General features: G+C 31.2%; 3 protein-coding genes across 11 annotated transcripts; 2 read left to right on the plus strand and 1 right to left on the minus strand.

Annotated features, from left to right (window-relative positions):
- The first annotated feature begins 1682 nt into the window (after window positions 1–1682).
- LOC112275669 (uncharacterized) lies at window positions 1683–3035 on the plus strand. Of its 2 annotated transcripts, none has more exons than XM_024506223.3 (3): window positions 1683–1939; window positions 2102–2436; window positions 2625–3035. In XM_024506223.3, exons 1-3 carry the CDS (start codon window positions 1885–1887, stop codon window positions 2847–2849), a joined length of 615 nt encoding a protein of 204 aa, XP_024361991.1. In that variant the 5' UTR covers window positions 1683–1884; the 3' UTR covers window positions 2850–3035. The 2 variants fall into 2 exon arrangements, with proteins under 2 accessions (XP_024361991.1, XP_024361992.1); XM_024506224.3 differs by having other exon boundaries at window positions 1683–1813.
- Window positions 3036–12245: 9210 nt separating this feature from the next.
- On the plus strand, window positions 12246–14290 carry LOC112276075 (lachrymatory-factor synthase-like). 7 transcript variants are annotated; one of them, XM_073530721.2, is made up of 4 exons: window positions 12246–12569; window positions 13052–13386; window positions 13501–13598; window positions 13723–14290. In XM_073530721.2, the coding sequence occupies exons 1-2, from the start codon at window positions 12512–12514 to the stop codon at window positions 13276–13278; spliced, it is 285 nt and encodes a 94-aa protein (XP_073386822.1). In that variant the 5' UTR covers window positions 12246–12511; the 3' UTR covers window positions 13279–13386; window positions 13501–13598; window positions 13723–14290. The 7 variants fall into 7 exon arrangements, with proteins under 7 accessions (XP_073386822.1, XP_073386821.1, XP_073386826.1 ...); XM_073530725.2 differs by having other exon boundaries at window positions 12305–12569; window positions 13003–13386; XM_090246482.1 differs by having other exon boundaries at window positions 12347–12569; window positions 13055–13386.
- A 34-nt stretch (window positions 14291–14324) lies between these two features.
- Window positions 14325–16377, minus strand: LOC112276074 (uncharacterized). Of its 2 annotated transcripts, none has more exons than XM_024507058.3 (2): window positions 16338–16377; window positions 14325–15178 (listed from the first exon to the last, which is right to left on the minus strand). In XM_024507058.3, the coding sequence occupies exon 2, from the start codon at window positions 15175–15177 to the stop codon at window positions 14656–14658; it is 522 nt and encodes a 173-aa protein (XP_024362826.1). In that variant the 5' UTR covers window position 15178; window positions 16338–16377; the 3' UTR covers window positions 14325–14655. The 2 variants fall into 2 exon arrangements, with proteins under 2 accessions (XP_024362826.1, XP_090102607.1); XM_090246481.1 differs by lacking the exon at window positions 16338–16377 and adding an exon at window positions 15370–15959.
- Window positions 16378–18920: the final 2543 nt, after the last annotated feature.

The following is an 18920-nucleotide window of genomic DNA, read 5'->3' on the forward strand; positions in this document are numbered from 1 at the left end:
ATCAATGTGCTTCAAGTAGGAGACACTACATTTAGGATTTTATTTTATGAAATATTTAGTAGAAGAGAAATAATGGCAAGTCATGCAATTGATACACAATTAGCACCAACATAATGAAATCTTATTGAGCATGCTCAAAACTTGACCATTTTGTTTTTTTGTTTTTTTATTGTGTATGATTTTTCAATGTTTCTTTACATGTTTTAATTACATTCTGTAACATATATTTTTTCGGCTGTTTTTTGATAATTCAATATTCTATTTTAATCTTTAAAGTTTATAGTACGACAAAAAAACTCTTTTAAAGCCTAAATAAATCTTTTTTTTCATTGTGTACTTAAGTTCATCTGTTAAGACCAAATTCTACTTCAAAAGATTCATAAAAATGTATTATTAGTACACACGATGCTTTGTTAGGCCTGTAGTTCTAAATTCGATCTCTTCATGTTTGAATTAATTTCCATTAAAATAAATTATTTTATAATTTAGATTTTTTTTTTCTTTAATTCTATAAAAATCCTTAAATTTATAGTACCATAAGTCAAAATACCACAATCTTTATTTAAGAATCTAAAAAAAGCTATAGCTTATATTAATGGTAAGCCTACACAAAATAAATTTAAAAAAATCAAAAATCAAAATGAATTTCTTGGTGATAATAATTTAGTATAGAAAACAGAAAATAGTTACATTCTCTTCCAATAAGTTGTATATTATCTAAAAAATAAATATAAAAAGCATAGATCACGTATCTCCCCAGTCAAAAGCCTGATTTGCCTGGTTGACATCTAATCTTGAAAACTTTGGGTCTAATTGAAGCTTTTGGTGTGCACACGTCAACCATTCGGAAGTGGATTGGACAAACATTGGCGAGCATTCTCCATTGCTGGGTTTCATGTTCGTGGAGCAAGTCCTGTCACCGACGCTTTCGAATAGCTGAAAGATGGGACTCAATGAATCCGGCAAGAGAATGGACGGTGATAGAATGAGTGAATGATGCTGTGGTTGTTGGAGTCCACGAGCGAGTGTCAGCTTTTTGTATTTAGTAGCGATGCTTTCCCGGAGAATGAGGCACAGGCTCTGCTATAGCATGTCGTTCGGAAACGGCGAAACGCCAGCACAAAGACTATTGGATTCGTGTAGATACACAGCTGGATTCGAGCTACTCAGGATCAAAATTGAATTTTTATTGGCGTATTGAACTGACGAGCTCTATCTGTGAGTCGAGAGCAAGTTGGGCACAAAGCACTTCGATTCTGCACAGAGCATTCAGTCACGTTTTTTGTACATGTCACATGCTTGCTCCGGGAATTAAAAACAGAAAAAGGAAGGTCAGAGCGTGGGATGCGCGAGTTTACATCGCATCATGACTTCCACTCTAACAACAATTTAGTGAACGGTGATTGAGTTTGTATGCCTGACCTTTACAAAAACAAAAATAATGGGTGAAAATCGAGCCAATTTCAAAGAATCGACGTCGTGTATCAGGTCAAGTTAAATAATCAGGTGAATAATTTTCACAGGAAAAAGTCTCAGAACAATTTTGATTCCACGAAACGGAGAAGGATCAGAAGACTAGCCGTTTATTGTGAAAGGAACAATCAGGATAGCAGACGACAGGCAACGCTACCTGTTCAAGTATATAGGCTTGGTGATGTTCATAGTACGGTGTTTATACTTTCCCTTGCGTATTGAATATTTGGAGGGTGGTTTAAATTGTAGATTTCCAACCTCTGGCTTCTCCTCACTGACCTGCAGCGAGAAATCAACGCAATCCGAAGCAAGTGCACCTCGATGGAAGGAGTGGTCGCCGGTTAGTTGCCTTCCTCCAGCTGCTAAACTTCTGACGATGCATGGCTCAATATCCTATCAACGTTGCACCTTATGCACAAAGTTTGTAGAATCATTCTTGTTGTCAACGTTTTTTTCGTGCAGAAAGGTCAGTTCTTACTGCTAATACCTCCCTCTCTTTCGTTTGGGCCGTATCGACGTGTTCTTAGTGTTGAATTTACCTATGGAGATACTAGCCGGTGAAAATTGCGCTATTATTTTGCTGCGCTTGTATGTGCTTCTGATTGCCACGGTTGTCAAATTCGAACAGATAACCCTTTGGAACCTTCTCATATTACGTCTGAAGGCAAATGGGCCGGCAGCCTCAACGAGTTTCCGTTGGATTGCACTCTATACGCTGCATGGGATCTCTTCTCGGACTGGTCACATTGGGATAGATTTCGCTCTGGCAAAATCGTTGCTGAGCTGCGTGAAGGGGAGAACAGAAAGCCAGGCGCTGTCCGCTTCCATGATTACCCAGACGACGGATTCTGGATCACAGAGCGCTTATTGACAATCGACGAAGATGAACACACTTTGTCGTTCAACATCGAGAATCATACATTCCTCGGAGGCGCAATGACAGGCTACAACGGATGGGTTAAGGTGAAATCTGAAACAGCGACCTTCCTTGTTATTCACTAAACTGATACAATCTCTGATCACGCTTCAAGCACAGAACACGAACTGGCTCGATCCCACGCGCCATCATGAGTTAGTTACTTGCTCTGACGTGCAGAATCTGAAAACTCTAGGGTATATTGGCCCTAAATCGCGATGCCTGTGTTGTGCAGTTCAGAGAAACGGAGGACAAGAAGGCTATGCTGGAGTACTGGAGGTATGAAGTGAACCCAATTCAGATGGAGAACCAGTCTCCGGAGATATTCCATGCCACTGTGATGGGCCTATACAAGAGCTTCCTCGCCGATCTCGTGAAAGCAGGCCAAAAACTACCTGAACCTGATGCGGTGCCCACCGCTGAAGCTACCGCGGTGCCCACTGCTAAACCTGCTTGCTAGCCTGGCATTGCAACAGGGGGACCGTTGAACTCACGCTCTGCAGAAATGGCTTCTTAACTACGCACTCACTCACTCACTTCGAAGCCCCGCAGGCACTTCGGCGCTAGAAACGTCGGTGCTAGAGTCAGAGCGTTGATATTAATATTGTGAAAATTCCATCAATAAACTGAAACTTTTTTGCGATCATATCCACTCTATGTTGTTGACACTATGTTGTCTGTACTTGCTATCCTTTGACAAAAAATTCATGAGTTTTGCAAGGATGTGACAGGGCGTTTTGATAATTGAGAATGGATTGGAGAAAAATGGGTAGTAAATAATGCGGTGAGTATGCTGTGTGTGAGAACATCGAAGAACACAACATGTTGCGGTGAAGTGGGTGTCGGTTTTCTTGAAACTAAAGTTGGCATCTTTTCTTAGGGAGTGATCAATTCTAAAATCCTGCAACGACAATTTTTAAGGATTAAATCATGAGGGGGATACGGAGTGTTAAAAACGGGTGTAAAAAAATGATAAAATTATTTTGAAAAATTTGAACTGTAAGTCTGACTTTTTGGAATATTTTAAATTTTCAGTTCATGCCTCTCTTTTGACATTTCGACGATAATTTAATAAATGCGATATACAAAACTTCAATGAAAGCTGTACAATAAAGTCAAACTGCATTAACAACTCATTTTGGAGTTGCAACAAAAAGGACTAATCCATACAAAAAAATTAAATAAATCGTAGCGTGAAAGGGAATAAAAACATGAACGGTAAAAAGCAATTGACATACTGTTCCAAAACATACTCATAGAGTAAATGTTATTAATAAAATAATGTATGTACTTAGTCAATATGAAATTCTTTTGAAGGTATAAGTTTTTATTTTTGGCTTTGGTAATCAATCAATTTCATCCATTCACTGCCCCATATATTATGTGATTCCTTACCCCAAACAGTGCGTCCTTAGATGCAATACACTTTGCTAGAAGGTGGAATTTATATTTTTGGTATGGTCTTCCAGTCAATATTGTCTGCAAATGATACTATACGTCATGTAATTCCAAATATTATGTAATTCAATTATCACGTAATTCCAAATATAATGTGATTCCATGTATTCTGTGATTCCTATAGAATGTGATTCCGTCTTTGAAGGCATATTCTTTAGAACACCGTCTATTGTAATATGCTAAACAACTCATGATTGTTCATGGTTTAGCAACTTTCAAAAGTTGTTCAATAGTTTCTTTTGAAAGTTGCAGTTCCAAAAGAAACCCATGAACAACTTTTAAAATTGGATTAGCCAAACCAAAACATTACCAAAATACTTTTAAACATGTACCAAACTTTAAATTCATTTCTTTGTCTGAAGTTCATACCAATATTACAAGAGTAATTTATTTTGAAGTATTTTCTTTTCAGAAAATTAGAAGAAGAAAAAAAGGATTGGAAAAAAAAACAAAACAAAAACAAACAAACAAACAAACAGAACAAAACAAAACAAAACAAAACAACAAGAGAGAAAAAAAAGAAAAGAAGAAGAAAAAAAAACCTTCTTGGTCTATTTTATATATTAATTTGAAATCTTCAATATTTCATCTTTTTAAAACATTTAATAAACATACCTTATTTTTTTCTTCACATTGTCACCAAAATTTAGATGCAATAATTCAAAATCCATTATTATCTCAACAAAAAAATTTCGAAGTATCACAAAAACTAAATTCTGAAATTAAATTTTAATAAATATCTAATTTTTTTCAAAAAATATCTAAGGTTCAAGATGTATAAGATGTTATACTAGAAAAAAATTTAAATATGATATTAAAAATAAAGAAATACTAAAAAAAATTAAAACATATATTAAAAATATTAAATATCTTTTTAAAAATTAGAAACTATAAATATGGCTATTTTTATTATAAAAAAAGATATTTTAAAATTTAATTAAAATTTAAAATTAATTTTTTAAAAAAATTTATAAATTTTAAAGAATTCACATGATTTCAAAATAGCTCGAAAATAATCCTAAAAGCTTTTAGAAGTCTAAAATAGATATTTAAAAACTTTAAAGAGACATTAAAAGGTTTTATGAGATTTTAGAGAATTTACAGAAATAATTATAAAAATAATCAAAATTCTTTAGAATTTTCTACAAAACACTTAAAATTTTAGTTTATTTTATATTCTTAGTAACACTTCTTATTTTTAAAATTAAATATTATAATTTTAGATGTATATATATATATATATATATATATGTGTATGTGTGTGTGTGTGTGTGTATGTGTGTGTGCCTAAAATACATATGACCAACTTCTTGAAGCATAAAAAAGCTTTAGAATAATCTTAAAGATTTTTTTATCTCAAAGTTAATTGTAATAAGACTCATATTTATTAATTCATATTTGAAAGAATATACTTAAGCTTAAAATTAATTAAATAATAGAAAAATACTAAAACAATGGTTTTTATTGATATAATAATTGCAACAAATCAAATTAAGTTTGAAGATTTAAAGTTCCATTATGTTTTCACTTGATGTATCAATATTATAAAGAGAAGAAAAAGAAGCTTAAAATTTTAATACAAATATACACATAAAAATATTTTTTGACTTGTAATTATTATTAAAATAAAAATTTAATTTTATAAAAAAAATATTAAAGATATTTTATAAAAAATATTTATATAAAAATAAACTTTGAATTTTAAATACATTAAATATATAATTTATAAAAATATTATTAATATAATTAAATTATTTATATTAAGATCTTGATAAATTTTAATAAATTGTATTAAAAAATTAAAATAATATCATATATTAACTATTAAATTAATCTAAAAATCTGTTCATAAATCAAATTTTAAGATTTTGATAATTAAATATTTGAAATATTTTTTAATTAAAATTAATTTATTTAGTATCTTTATACTTTAAATTTTATGAATTATAAAAATAATAATGTGCACAATATATTTATATAATATTCTTAAAAAAAACCATATCAGTAAAAATCATATACTCTATCCTTAATGGATGCTTATATGTTTTGGAAGCTAAGGCACAACTATGTACTCTTCAAGCTTATCATGACTTTACAATTATATCACATATTAACTACATGATATTTAATATAATATAATTAATATCATGATATTTAAGATATAATAAGATATTGGAATTAATCTCAAGAAAATTTTGGTGGCCTAAAATATGGAAGAAAGTCAAACACTTTGTATAATCATGTAATATTTATTCAAGAGAAAAAACTCTTTGATATCAGTCTTAAAAATATTTAAAATCATAATTAATACTGGAATAGCAATAATCTTCTATTTCTATGCAATTTATCAAAAATCTCTTTGTGTCAAGTTATTACAATTCTATATTTGTGATAGTAGATTGTTTCACTAAAATAGCTCATTTTGTACCATATATAAAATCAATCACATGTAAAGAAATAGCTAAAATAATTTTCAATATTTATTGCTATTATGGATTTCTAAGAGATATTATATTTGATAGACGAACATAATTTGTATCAAGGTTTTGAAAAATTCATTTTAAGATTTTGAAAGTAAAAATAAAATTATCTTTGGTGTTTCATCTTCAAATTGATAGATAAATAAAACTTATTATTGTGTTATAATACATCCATAAGGTCAAAAAAGAAAAAATTACATATATATATATATATATATATATATATATATCTTATAGAAGAGCTTAAATGCAAATATTTTAGCAAATTATCTTAGAAATATAGATAATAGACAAGAATGTAGTAAAAATTAATAAGTGCTAATGTTATCTTTTGTACAAAAAGACTTCTATTTACTCTACAAAATTATAAATGAGATGGATCAAAGTAAATAAAAAAAATAATTAATAGAAGAATTTTTAGAAATAATAAGAATATTTTGTAATAAAAATTATCTTAAGAAACTAAAAATTGATACCCAAAAAAAAGTAGCTATGAATCAAAATAAAAATTAGTACAAAAAAAACCACTTACAATAATTTAGGAATTTTTTGGTTATTTAAATTGTAGGTTATAAGAGCAAACTAGAAACAAGTTCTTTGATTATTAATTTTGAGTGATTTGAATTTGTATTAACTTATTAAAGACTTTATAAAATTAGGATTGTTTTAGGATCACTTTGGGCTTTGAAAAATATAAAGAATTTTTATTTTAGAGAATTTTATAAGATTGATAAATAATCTATAGGTAAATATTTTTGATTTTGTGATCAATGGTTTACTTAATGTATATTATAAGTTTGAGCTTGATCTAATAGTTTCATGAAAATATATTAGGATCTCAAGAATTAGAGTTAGATCATCAATGAAGGTTTCTAAGATTTATGTCAATCCATTTATTGAATTGAATTAAAATTTTATAAAATATTAATTGCCATAGTTTGAAAAAATTGTGCAAAGTTTTAAAACCATTGAGTAGTAAAATTAAGAGATATTGGTATTGGAAGAATAGAATCAAGATTGGAAAAAGAAGTTAGCCAATACTTAAGCAGATTTTAGGATTTATCTTTTATTTGGTAAATTTTATATTCAATTTATTTAATTTTTACCTTTATAATTAAAAATATATGTAAATTTTGAACCAAAATTTATAGTTAGATTATTAATTATTATTTTTTTAATTTATTTTAGAACTAAATAAGAATTTATTTAAGATTTGATTAAGATTTTTTTAGTATTTTTTTAGGATTTTTATAAAATTATTTATAATTATATGTATTTTTTTTATAGATTTCTCAAGACTTTAATTGAATTTTGTTAAGGTTTTATTTGAATTTTTAAGTTTCATTTGAAATTTGTACATAATTTTATTAGAATTATTAAAATCTTTTTATTGCAATTTCTATTTTACCTTCCACAATCAAGTGTTTGGTGCATTCTCAAGCAAGTTTTTATATAATATAATAGTATGAATCAAGTTTATATATAGTTTTTAAGATGTATCATCAATTAATATTAAGGTGATTGAATTCTTTTGCCATTGTCAAAATTTTGTTGTATTAACTCAACACCTTATTTTACTCAATCATCACCTTTCTATACTAATTACGGTTAACATCGACAACTTGATACTCTTGACTTCTCAAGAAATTAATAATCCTTTAACAAAAGGTTTGACAAATTATTTTTCAAAGCTACATGCAACAATGAAGGCACAATTAAAAATAACTCAAAGGCGTCAAAATATCAATGCAAATGCCTATTGCATAGAACAACTTCAATTTTACATTGGCAACAAGGTATGATTATTTTGTTATAATATTAAGACTAGTTGCTATTGTGTCAAGTTGAACTACCGTAGCCTTGGGCCATTTTTTAATTGTAAATAAAACAATCATGTTACTTGTTGATTACATCTTTTAGAGTTTACAAAGATCTATTCTATATTCTATATCTATCTTGTTGAGCCGTACAAGATAGAAGATTCATAAAGATAAAGACAAATATCTCTTCTTTCTATAGAAGTGGACAACAATCAAGAATCTGAAATTAAAGAACTCCTAGACTTAAGGTAAGTCCAAATGTGTTGGAATATTTGGTACATTGGTATGGATGTAATATTAATAAATATATATGGAAGCCAATAAAGTATCTTGCAAATGCATCAAAGAAGATTAAAGGTTTTCAATGACAACAACTATCAAAAATAAGATATAAAATGATTTAACGAAGTTTACATTCTATATTTCTTTACTATAAAAGAAATATGATTTAACGAAGTTTACATTCTATCTTCTATCCTTGATATATAATTTCTTTGTATTTATGGTATTAATAAGATAAAAAAAAATATTTAACCATAGATTCAATGTAAGAGCTATTGTTTGTTGAGTTACCGAACAAGACATTACAATTGACACAACCTTCATGACAATGTAATAGAAGTGAAGATCCTCGAAAAGAACATGCTTGTCTTCAAATAAATGGAAAAAGACAATGTATTTGGTATTACAACCTTAAAAGAAACTTCAAATGTTTGGTAATATTATTAGAAGTAGAACCTACTCCTAATGGTTTTTTAAATATTTTGTTAGGATAAAGTTATAAAAATCTCAACAATGATTAAATATCAAGATGATCTTCCCACCCTTATATGTGATACTATCTTAATTGAAAAGGCCTATTTATTACTTTTGAAGAAAATAAAGATTACAATATGTGGCAAATATAATTTGTAACATCGTAGATTTTTTTAACATGTGATCACCTCTCCTTGTGAAACTTATTTCTACAAGGGAAGAGGGATAATATCACAAATATACATATTTATTTCAATAATTATCTTAATAATTTTTAAAATTTGATTTTATTTTTAAAAGAAATAATATAGTTTTGATAAAAATCAAAAAAATAAATAAATTAAACCAATACATATAGAAGTCATAGATAGTTGTCCTTTGTCTTTTAGAGATGTTATCAATAGAGCCATTTGTATAGAAGTAATAACAAATAGTCATAATAGCTTTGTATTATCTAATATAATTAGATCCCTTTTTAATCCAATAATTTGAAAGTTTTTGTAGTTAAAAAAATATAACCTTTTAGTAGATTAAAATTATTGAAGTCTTGATTATTTTTAGAGTATAAATAATGATATTTTTAATCAAGTAAAAATTATTAAATCTAGTACAACTAAATCCTTATTTCTAGATGCAAGAGCTTTTATGCATGCTACTTAAGAAGAGTCATCTTGTGTCATATAGGATACACTCATTTTTGATAGTAGAAAGTCTTTAAGTAGTATTTGAAGCTAATATTGAGATTATCAAGAAGTTTTTTAAAAAATAAAGTTAATAATCTTCTAAAGTATTATCTTTATGATTCTTCAATAAGTGTTCAAAAAAGAGCTTAACTACCATTTTGACTAATCTATAGCTTATTACAAAACAAGTTGGCTAAATTCAAGAAGCACATTGATGAAAATTTGGTCAAAAACTTCATATGCCATTCAAAAACTTTGAAAGGAACAAAGATTAGAGTATATGGCAATGACAATTTGTCGCATCTTAGACTTCTTCAATATATAATTACCACTCTTTATGAAATTCATTTTTAATAGGGAGGGAGGGAAAAGAAATAATTTCTCAAGTATACATATTTATTCAAATAATTATCTAAAGAACATAAATAGGTAGAAATAAACTTGTGAAAAAAATTCTTAGAAGCTTCATAAATGTGGCTTTGTCTTTAAACGTGTCTATAGGTAATTAATAGGTTGAAAACTTGGCCAACAAGTTGGACACGTAGCACATATATAGGAAGCTTCTTAAGCAAATTAGATATGTTTGTTGAAAGTTAGACATGTGTCAAAGGTCTTATAGAACATCACCACACATCTTGTAACTAAATAGTATATAGAAGAAAGAATGAAGTTATCTTCACTCTTGTCAATTCTTTTCTTGCTTATAGTCTAACTTCAAGAGTTTCTACTTTTCTTGTTTTTTGGCAGTAGTCATTTTAGTTTCTTCTTTAATATAAATATTTACTTATTTCTTTTTGTCAGCTTATTTTAAAAAACATCTAAGTTGTTTATTTATATTCTTTATATTTTTGTTCTTATTGCTTCCTTTGATATATATTACTTGGTTTTGATATTTATATCTTGCTAAAGTAACCAATATTATGCCATAGATGTTTTTTTATAAAGTCTTACTAATTAGATCAACTTAATGATGTAGAATAATAAATAAACCAAGTTAATTAATCTTTTTTTAGTTGATTAATTTTACAACCGATTGATTAAAAAAATTAAATAGAAATAATTAAAAAAATAATAATAAATTTATCAAAAAGATACAAAATAATAAGAAAAAAAATATGCATATATATATATATATATATTTCTTTTTTCTATTTATTTCTTTTATTCGAGGGCATAATTCATATTTAAATGTATTCTTCAAATTTAATAATAAAAATTACTAAACATATGTTTAAAAGTATAATTATAAAGATTCTATAGGTACATTAAGTAATAAATGATTTCAATTGTGTTTTTATTAAAATAAAAGAATTTTATAATTAAAAATTAGAATAAAAATTAATTCATATTTTATAGATCTTTAAAATATAATTCTCATATCTTTAATTAACATAGTTTTTGATTCTTAAATGATTGTAATTAAGCTTTTGTACTAATCTCTAATAAAAATAAAAATAAAAATCACAATATGTAAAATTATTAAAGAAATTTCTTCCAACTATATAATTTAATACCTAATTATTTTTTATGTTTAATATGGCTGTAAAAAAGTTATCATGTTATTAGCACATTATAAAATACATTCATAAATATTTGAATAAAAATAATTATTTTTGTACAAAACCTATTAAAAAAATAATGTATAGATATTAAACTAACATATAACTGTATATAACTGTATATATTAATGTATAGATATTAAACCTGTTTGTATACAAGACTAGAAAAACTGTTTTATTGATTTTTAGATTCTTTTGTTATAACTGTATATAACTGTATATAACATACTAATATCTATGGTTAAGCAACAAATTAACCTTAAAATTGGTGTAGGTTCGTAAACAGTGAAACTAAAATGGTGCATTTTATAGGTCAGTAGACTTCAAATGAATCACATATAAAGGAGATCAAGATTTAAAAGATTCCTCAAGTTTTAAAAGCATCAATCCACATTTATATATTCAGAATGTCTAAATAATTATAGAACGTTGTGTACGGATCCCATGGATTTGAAAGTAAAAATAGAAATATTGTCAAACTCGTGTAAGAATAAGCTTGGTCAAATGAAAAGATTTTACGTGCCATTTGGACAAAATCTTCATTGACCATGGGAGATTATACTGGTCACAATCCCAGAAGAAAATATCAGATTCCCCACCCAAAGAAACTTCCATCGCACAAAACTTTGATACAGTTTGTACCCAATATTAGGCTTTTTGTAGTAGAGTAGCTATCGAATATACTGGAATTTATATACTACACCTCCTTTAGATCTAGATTTATACCAACTGACAGTGATCCAGAGCTGATATTTGAGGCAACACAGAACCAGCTGTTGACGATTGCACTAAAATATCATCATGTAACAAGCAGCTTGTACGCCCCATGTTATAAAAAAACAATCAAAGAATTAAATGAGATCATGAGTTCAAATAATCAAGTAAGATTCGAAGTGGCCATTATTGACGGTTTAAAGCGCTAGAAGTTAAGGGTACAGGCACTGTTCAATTGGAACCACTTGTGCAACGATCTGACGAAAAGATGAGGCAGCAGAGTTCTGTGGGGTTTGAATCGGAAACTAGAGGCCCAGATTGTCGTAGAGCGAAGCTTGCTGTTAGTTAGAGCCTCTCCTCCATTGTGGGGTCCCTTTTTTTCTCCTCTGTAGGAAAAATGGTAAAACACATAAAAAGTATCGGTGCGGTGGCGAGCTCTCGGCGTCTTGGAACCCATGTGAGGTTCATGTGCAGCGATTCATCGAACCTCACAAGATTTCACCCTCCCGGACATCGCAGAGACTTTCATTGTTGTTGAAATCTTCTGCATGATCCGCTATGAGGTTGTGGATGACAGGCAAGTTCGAGCTAGAAATGCCATTTTCTTGTTCAGCGTTGTTTGACGTCGTGTCTGGTGAGATACTGGAGTAGAATGGCACTTGATGCCGGCGGTAGTCTTAGCGGGAGCCACCAGGATGCAGCGCTAGCAGGTTAGACGCCTATCCCTAGCCGCATTGTGCTTGTGCAAACTTGTGCAAACTAAGGCCCAATTTGAGGAATCGCTGTCATATTTGCTAGCGATGTTCGACAGAATGGATGTGAATCCAACGGTTTGAAGATAGCTTGGTTGAGTCTTAGTTCTCCTCTCCTCTTGCCCACGAAATCTTGTTATTGATGTGCGAGAAGAACCTCTGCTGAAATCTAATGTTTTTTCTAAGAATTACTGGCTGCTCTACAAATTTTTCTGAAGGTTGGCGTCCATTTTCAACTCGAAATGTGGGGCCTGACTTCCTCTGCAGCATTCTGTGATAATTGGGAAACTTTGAGATCACGGAGTTTGAATGGAGTGTCAGTTGTTTGGTGGTTGTTTTGAACTTGTTTGAATCATGTAGATTGACTGTAGATGTGCGCCGGGTGCTTCAGTTGCTTGTCCTTTGTATGGTCGGAATTCGCTGACATTTGGCGGGCGCAGAAGTAGCGAGCACTTCATGTGTGTCATCCGAAGGCAAGTGGACTGGCGGAATTACAGGCATGCTCTTGGATTGCCCGGTAGAGGCTGCTTGGGAGCTCGCTTCAGACCGGGTAAACTGGCATGGATGGTTTCCTGGAAACTCCAAGTTTGAGCTGCGTGAGGGAGAGAATAGAAAACCAGGATGTTTACGATACATCGCATCAATTTCTAACGTCCCCAATTACTAGGGCAATGAACGCCTTCTGGCAATCGACGACGAGAATTACTTCTTATCTTGTAATCTTGAGGAGAATGAATTATTTGGCGGACTTGTAGATTACATTGTTGAAGCTCAGGTAACCACTTTAGCTCTCCTTGAAACCGCCGTCTCCCATAATGTGTTTTTTTTTTTTTTTTTTTTGTTTTTGTGTTATGTTGTCCCTTCTAATTTTATGCTTCTTATTGATTAGGTTGATCATTGGTGATCGAGGTCTAATGTGATGCGATCTGTTGGCAACCCTCCTGAACACATAGTTCAGCTTGTGCGAGTTGAATCAGCGTTTATAGGGTATCAGCAGCCGATCTGACATTCATATCAAGTTTTTTGGAGTGCACACATGTTGCAATAGAACATCAATGACTGCTCAAGAAACCTTGAACCTTGAACTCTAAACTTATCGTTTGTTTAATAGGTGTTGCAGCTGCGGGGAACAGGTGACGGGAGGACTATGGTAGAGTATTGCTCGTACGAGATTGGACCAGTGGAGGACCAAACGCCCGAGACATTCTCGCTTACCATGAGGAACGTCTACAAGTGATACCTCAAGAATCTCGAAAGGGGAGCTCAGAGGCTTGCAGCAGGTCTCGATCCGAAACCCGATTGTGTATCGGTTACAAAGGAATCCTACAGTCATTACGTAACAAATAGCCCCTGAATCCTTTTGGACCAAGCCAGACAACAAAATCCGAAGAGTGATTGAAAACCCGTATTTAGGGAACACAAATTCAAGGACCCTGCGGCAGCCAGGAGTTTGATTGTTACTCTCCGCTATTGCCCTTTATCTGTAGTGTATGTGGTCAACTTTGGTCCAAACTAGGAATGTTGTTAACAAAACTCAGGCTGTTGCTGTGACAGTAAGATGTGGCGAATATTTTTTTTGCAGTTGTTTAGAAAAACATTCCCTATCATCCCTTGGTTATATGACTTTCTAGACAGTATATCAAAGCCTTAAGTGGAGGGCATCTTACAAAGCTTCAAAACGTTGCCAATGTGGGGATAGGATAAGTCCGAAAATAACTTGCAAGGGGTGCAGTGAACGCTGTCATGTGATCTGTATGTTAACGCACTTCTCAGTCCATAAGGCACTCGGAGTAGGAAGATATATTAATTGTACACTTACTACCACCGTATTCTAGCTTCGAGTAGTCCATCTGCACGCTCAATTGTGTCATTTCAAAGCTGATCATAGTTCAAGCTTTCAGCTCCTCGAGAGTAGGTAACAACACTACACAGCAGGAGCTACACTGCACCGACCCACTACAGTTGCACACAAGTTCCAATAACAAGCTGTCTCATGTTGTGCCACAACATATCTACGTTATGTTCACTACTCTGAATCGTTCCACTATGGTTCCTTGGCATTGGATGCAGACGTACTGGTAGGGGATGTGATACCCCAATCATCTAATCGTCCAGGGTTACAACGGTAGCGCTCCCGAAAGCTACGAGATCTTGGATTCTTCATGTAAAGGTGGAAGCTTTGAGAAGTTTTTTCAACTTGGATGAAGCCGCTGCCAGTCGTGTAATGCTCCTTGTCAATGGAAGTCATGTGCTTGTAGTACTCACTTTCAGTGAAGTCTTCCATCACTTCCCCAGAGCCCGTTGTTTCCAAAGGGACACCATTAGCGACAAGTTGAAGATACTTCACCCGCTCAGGTGGGTCGAATTGGGTGGTGTCGTCGCCTCCGTCATGACCATTAGACGCCAAGTCATCAGCATCACTACGCGCAGGTTTCAGCTTTCGTTTGGGCGTATTTGCCTCCAAAAAGGCTCGCACCTTGCGTTCATGCTCTTCTTTCTCCTCAGGACTGACAGAATCCTCACTACGGTCCGGCTTGCTGAACCTTGGCGAATCGTCTCTCACCATCCTGCATGTCGTAACAATCTTTTCGACTTAGATCTAGTGATCCAACTTCGGATGCCTCGTTATTACTCTTGTCTGGAGCCTCATCATTATTATCATCATCATCATTAAGAATGCAAACTTTATGATAACAAAGAATTTTTTTCATAAGAGCACTGTCTGCGATCCCGAAAGTTGATGAATGTCCATCACAACCTTGGTCAGCAACGTGATGTATGAGCGGTGATCAAGGTTGACATCTATTCAGGCAATTTGGGTTGCGACTCAAACTGCAATCTCTAGATCCTGTTTGCTAACTGGTATGAAGTGCCACTGCTCAGAGAAATTGTTTCTCTCGGCAAACCTCGATTGTTTTAACAACCACCATCAGCAAAAATTAAAAACTAAAAGCAAAATTAAAAAAGGTATAGATCAGCCTTGGATCGAGGTAAGTCAATTGATTCAAAGGATACGTTTGCAGATAAGAAAGCTCGATAAAACAAAAAACAAAAAACAAAAAACCAAAAAAAAGACAAAAAAAAAAAAAAACAAATATTCCACAAATGTCCTCCTGAAAAGGTAGAAACGATACTAAAAGTATTCCCGTACTCCGTAACGCCACATGTTCTCGAATCCAACCTATTGCTAAAGGTGATCCTAATTTCGGTGCTTCACTGCTTATCAGCTAAAGAGGATTCAACAACGCAGTGAGAGTAAAATACAAATACACATATATATATATATATATATATATATAGCATGCAGTGTACAGGAAGGTTTAATGAAGATATTGCTTTAGGGAAGCTTTTTGAGTCTCATAGAGAAGGGATCTAGTTAATGTAAGTATTGGCAGCTAAGCCAGCGAAGAGGCTCCAAAACACTAACCCAATTACAAAAGCGATCCAAAGGCGAGAACAAGTATTGCATCAAGCTGCGCAAACCTCAGAAAAAAGAAGCGATTCACAAGCAGGAATCCAATCCCTTCACCAACACCCTTCTCTCCGACACAATCAACCCCGACCAATATCACACACAAGACACCCCCGACGACGACTGGAACCAAACACTGCACACCCCCAAAAAGTTGAACAACGGAAAAAATAAAAACGACTGCGATCGGTCTCGCTAGCTGGGTCCGAAGCCAAACAATCCAAGAGCCGCAAGCTCGCGATCATCCACCTCACCTTGACTTAAGCAACGATTGACAAACAACGAGCGATCATCAAACCGATCCGCGCGTACTCTTCTTCACCCACCAAATTTAAGCGTCTAGATGCTGTTTAGCCTGAACCAAAAGCTCAACCGAGCGGTATCTTAGAAGGTTCGAGAGGGCGAGTGAGTAAGTGAGCTGGAGATCGACGCAAGAATCATGCAGGCAGCACTCCGAGATTAGCATGACTTGCTCGCGCAGCATGGAGAGGCAGCGATGATAAGACCATCCACGCCCATGTTTGAATGTTCGACGAAGTTCGTCGCTTCGTTGATGCTCGGTGCTGAGTCGGCTTCGGCCTCCTTCGCCATCTGTCGATGCTTTTAGGGTTTCCCTCCCACACGAAGAATGTATCCACCGCAGCAACATCAACAGTTCACCCACTGAAAAGTTCACCCAAAATCCATGTTTTTTCCCACACATGCAGTGAAGCTCAGTTTGCTCATAACCAATGCCTTTGACTCCACATAAAGACTGTGACAATCTGCTAGAATTTCTGTAATTGTGTTGGATGTTGTGCGTGATCAGGTTTTTTAAACCATTTTTTTTTTAAATCTCTGATGTTGAAGAAGTAATTTGCTTTTTCTGCACACATAATGACTATGTAGGGTTTTGAAGAATGATTTTAAAATAATGAAAAGATGAACTTGGTGAGAGTGTGGAACTGTTGTGGACATGATTTCACACTTCAATCATGATTAGGTGTTTTATTGCAGGAAGTGAGATAATTAGTAACATGTTTGTGTGTATGTGTGTGTGATTTAACAAATACGCTAAGAATGTATGGAGATTAAAACCCACAATACACATATGCTTCAACATGAGAGTTAACAAAAGGGATGATAGTGTCAACCTTGCTTTCATTGTATTGCAAGAAAAATTAGAAGGTTTATGTCCAACCATTAAATAAATGGTTGCACAATGTATAAAAGGAAAAGTTGAAACAAAAATAAAATAAAAAAAATAGAATAAAACAAATTGTCATGTATGCTTGAATGAGTTTTATTTGAAAATTAGTAATATCTTCATTTTATAGAGTCTTTTGTTTTATATATATATTTCCATTGATCAGAAAAAGGAATATATATATATATATATATATATATATATATGAAGGTTTTGAAAAATTAATAAGAAGTTATTTTTGAAACAAAATTTGGCTGAAAATATTTTCATAAAGACATAAATTATATGAATATGACATACGTGTGTAATATCAACTAAAAAAAACAAAAAAAACAAAGAAAACAAAAAAACTCTTACTATAAAAGATGTTTAAAACAACTATCACTGAAAAATAATGTTGGTCTTTAATAAATATAAAATTTTATTCTTTAATAATATTTTATATATAATTTATTTATAAAAAAAATCTATACTAAAAAAATATTATAATCAACTAAGTGATATAAGTCATACTTGTAACTAATTTTGTAATATATATATATATATATATATATATAAGGTTTATTAAATTTAAAATTTTATTTCCTGACATTTCAAATAAAAATTAATGTTTTCTAAAACATTAACTGAAATTGCATATAATGGTATTACAGCAAATAATATGTTAAAGCATTATTCAAAAAATGTTTTGATTACCACTAAAATGATTAAATATTTTGTCTGTTTCTTTGTTTTGTTAAAAGAAAAAAATCAATATGTTAAATCTTTAAAAATTAAAAATAGAAAAATCTAGTTATTTTGGCTGCATGCTTGAGTAAAATAATTTCTGTAAACTAAAGTTGGTATAAGATATTAGCTAATTGTTTCAGAGCAAAACAAATTCTTCTAGTACAAAAATGAAGTGGTATTTTTTATCATGGAAAATTCAAATAATCATAATTAAATAGTTTATTTATTTGCCATTTTAAAGCAAGTCATTATTGGAAAATTTAGATTGAAATTTCTAATATTAATAAATTTACATCCAATTTCAATATGTATAATAGACCACTTCAAAACTTTTACCTTTGTGAGTGGCATATGGAAAAACAAGACAACAATTGTCTTTTGTCTAATTGTCTTGTTACTTAAGCCCAATTTCTCTTATAGTTTGCAAATCATTTTAAATGTTGTATAACTATTTAGTTATTAGATATTAAATAATGCTTCAAACAAGCTTTTAACTTTGGATATTTCAAAATTTAGCAGAAGTATGTTTATATATATATATATATATATATAGTTTTGTTTTAAATCAACTAAATTGGACAAAGGTTACAATGTCATTTATTATTATTATTATTATTATTATTTAATACACATAAATAACTATACAGAATAAAAAGACAATCCAAATCACGGTATATATTTTTTAAGTGTTCGGAATTAACAGAAAAATATGAAATTGAAAATATTTTTTCAGAATACTACAAACATCAAACATCAAATCAGAAATAAAGTCATGTTTGAATTAATTTAATACTAATTGTAATAAAAATAAAATGAAAACTGTTCTTTCCAACCATAATGAATAGAAAAATACTAGAATGTCAAAAAACATAAAAACCGGTCAAAACCAACCTAAACTTTAAAATCTTAAACAAATATACAA

Source organism: Physcomitrium patens, chromosome 23 (assembly GCF_059467195.1).
Source record: "Physcomitrium patens ecotype Gransden chromosome 23, ASM5946719v1, whole genome shotgun sequence".
Lineage (NCBI taxonomy): Eukaryota > Viridiplantae > Streptophyta > Bryopsida > Funariales > Funariaceae > Physcomitrium > Physcomitrium patens.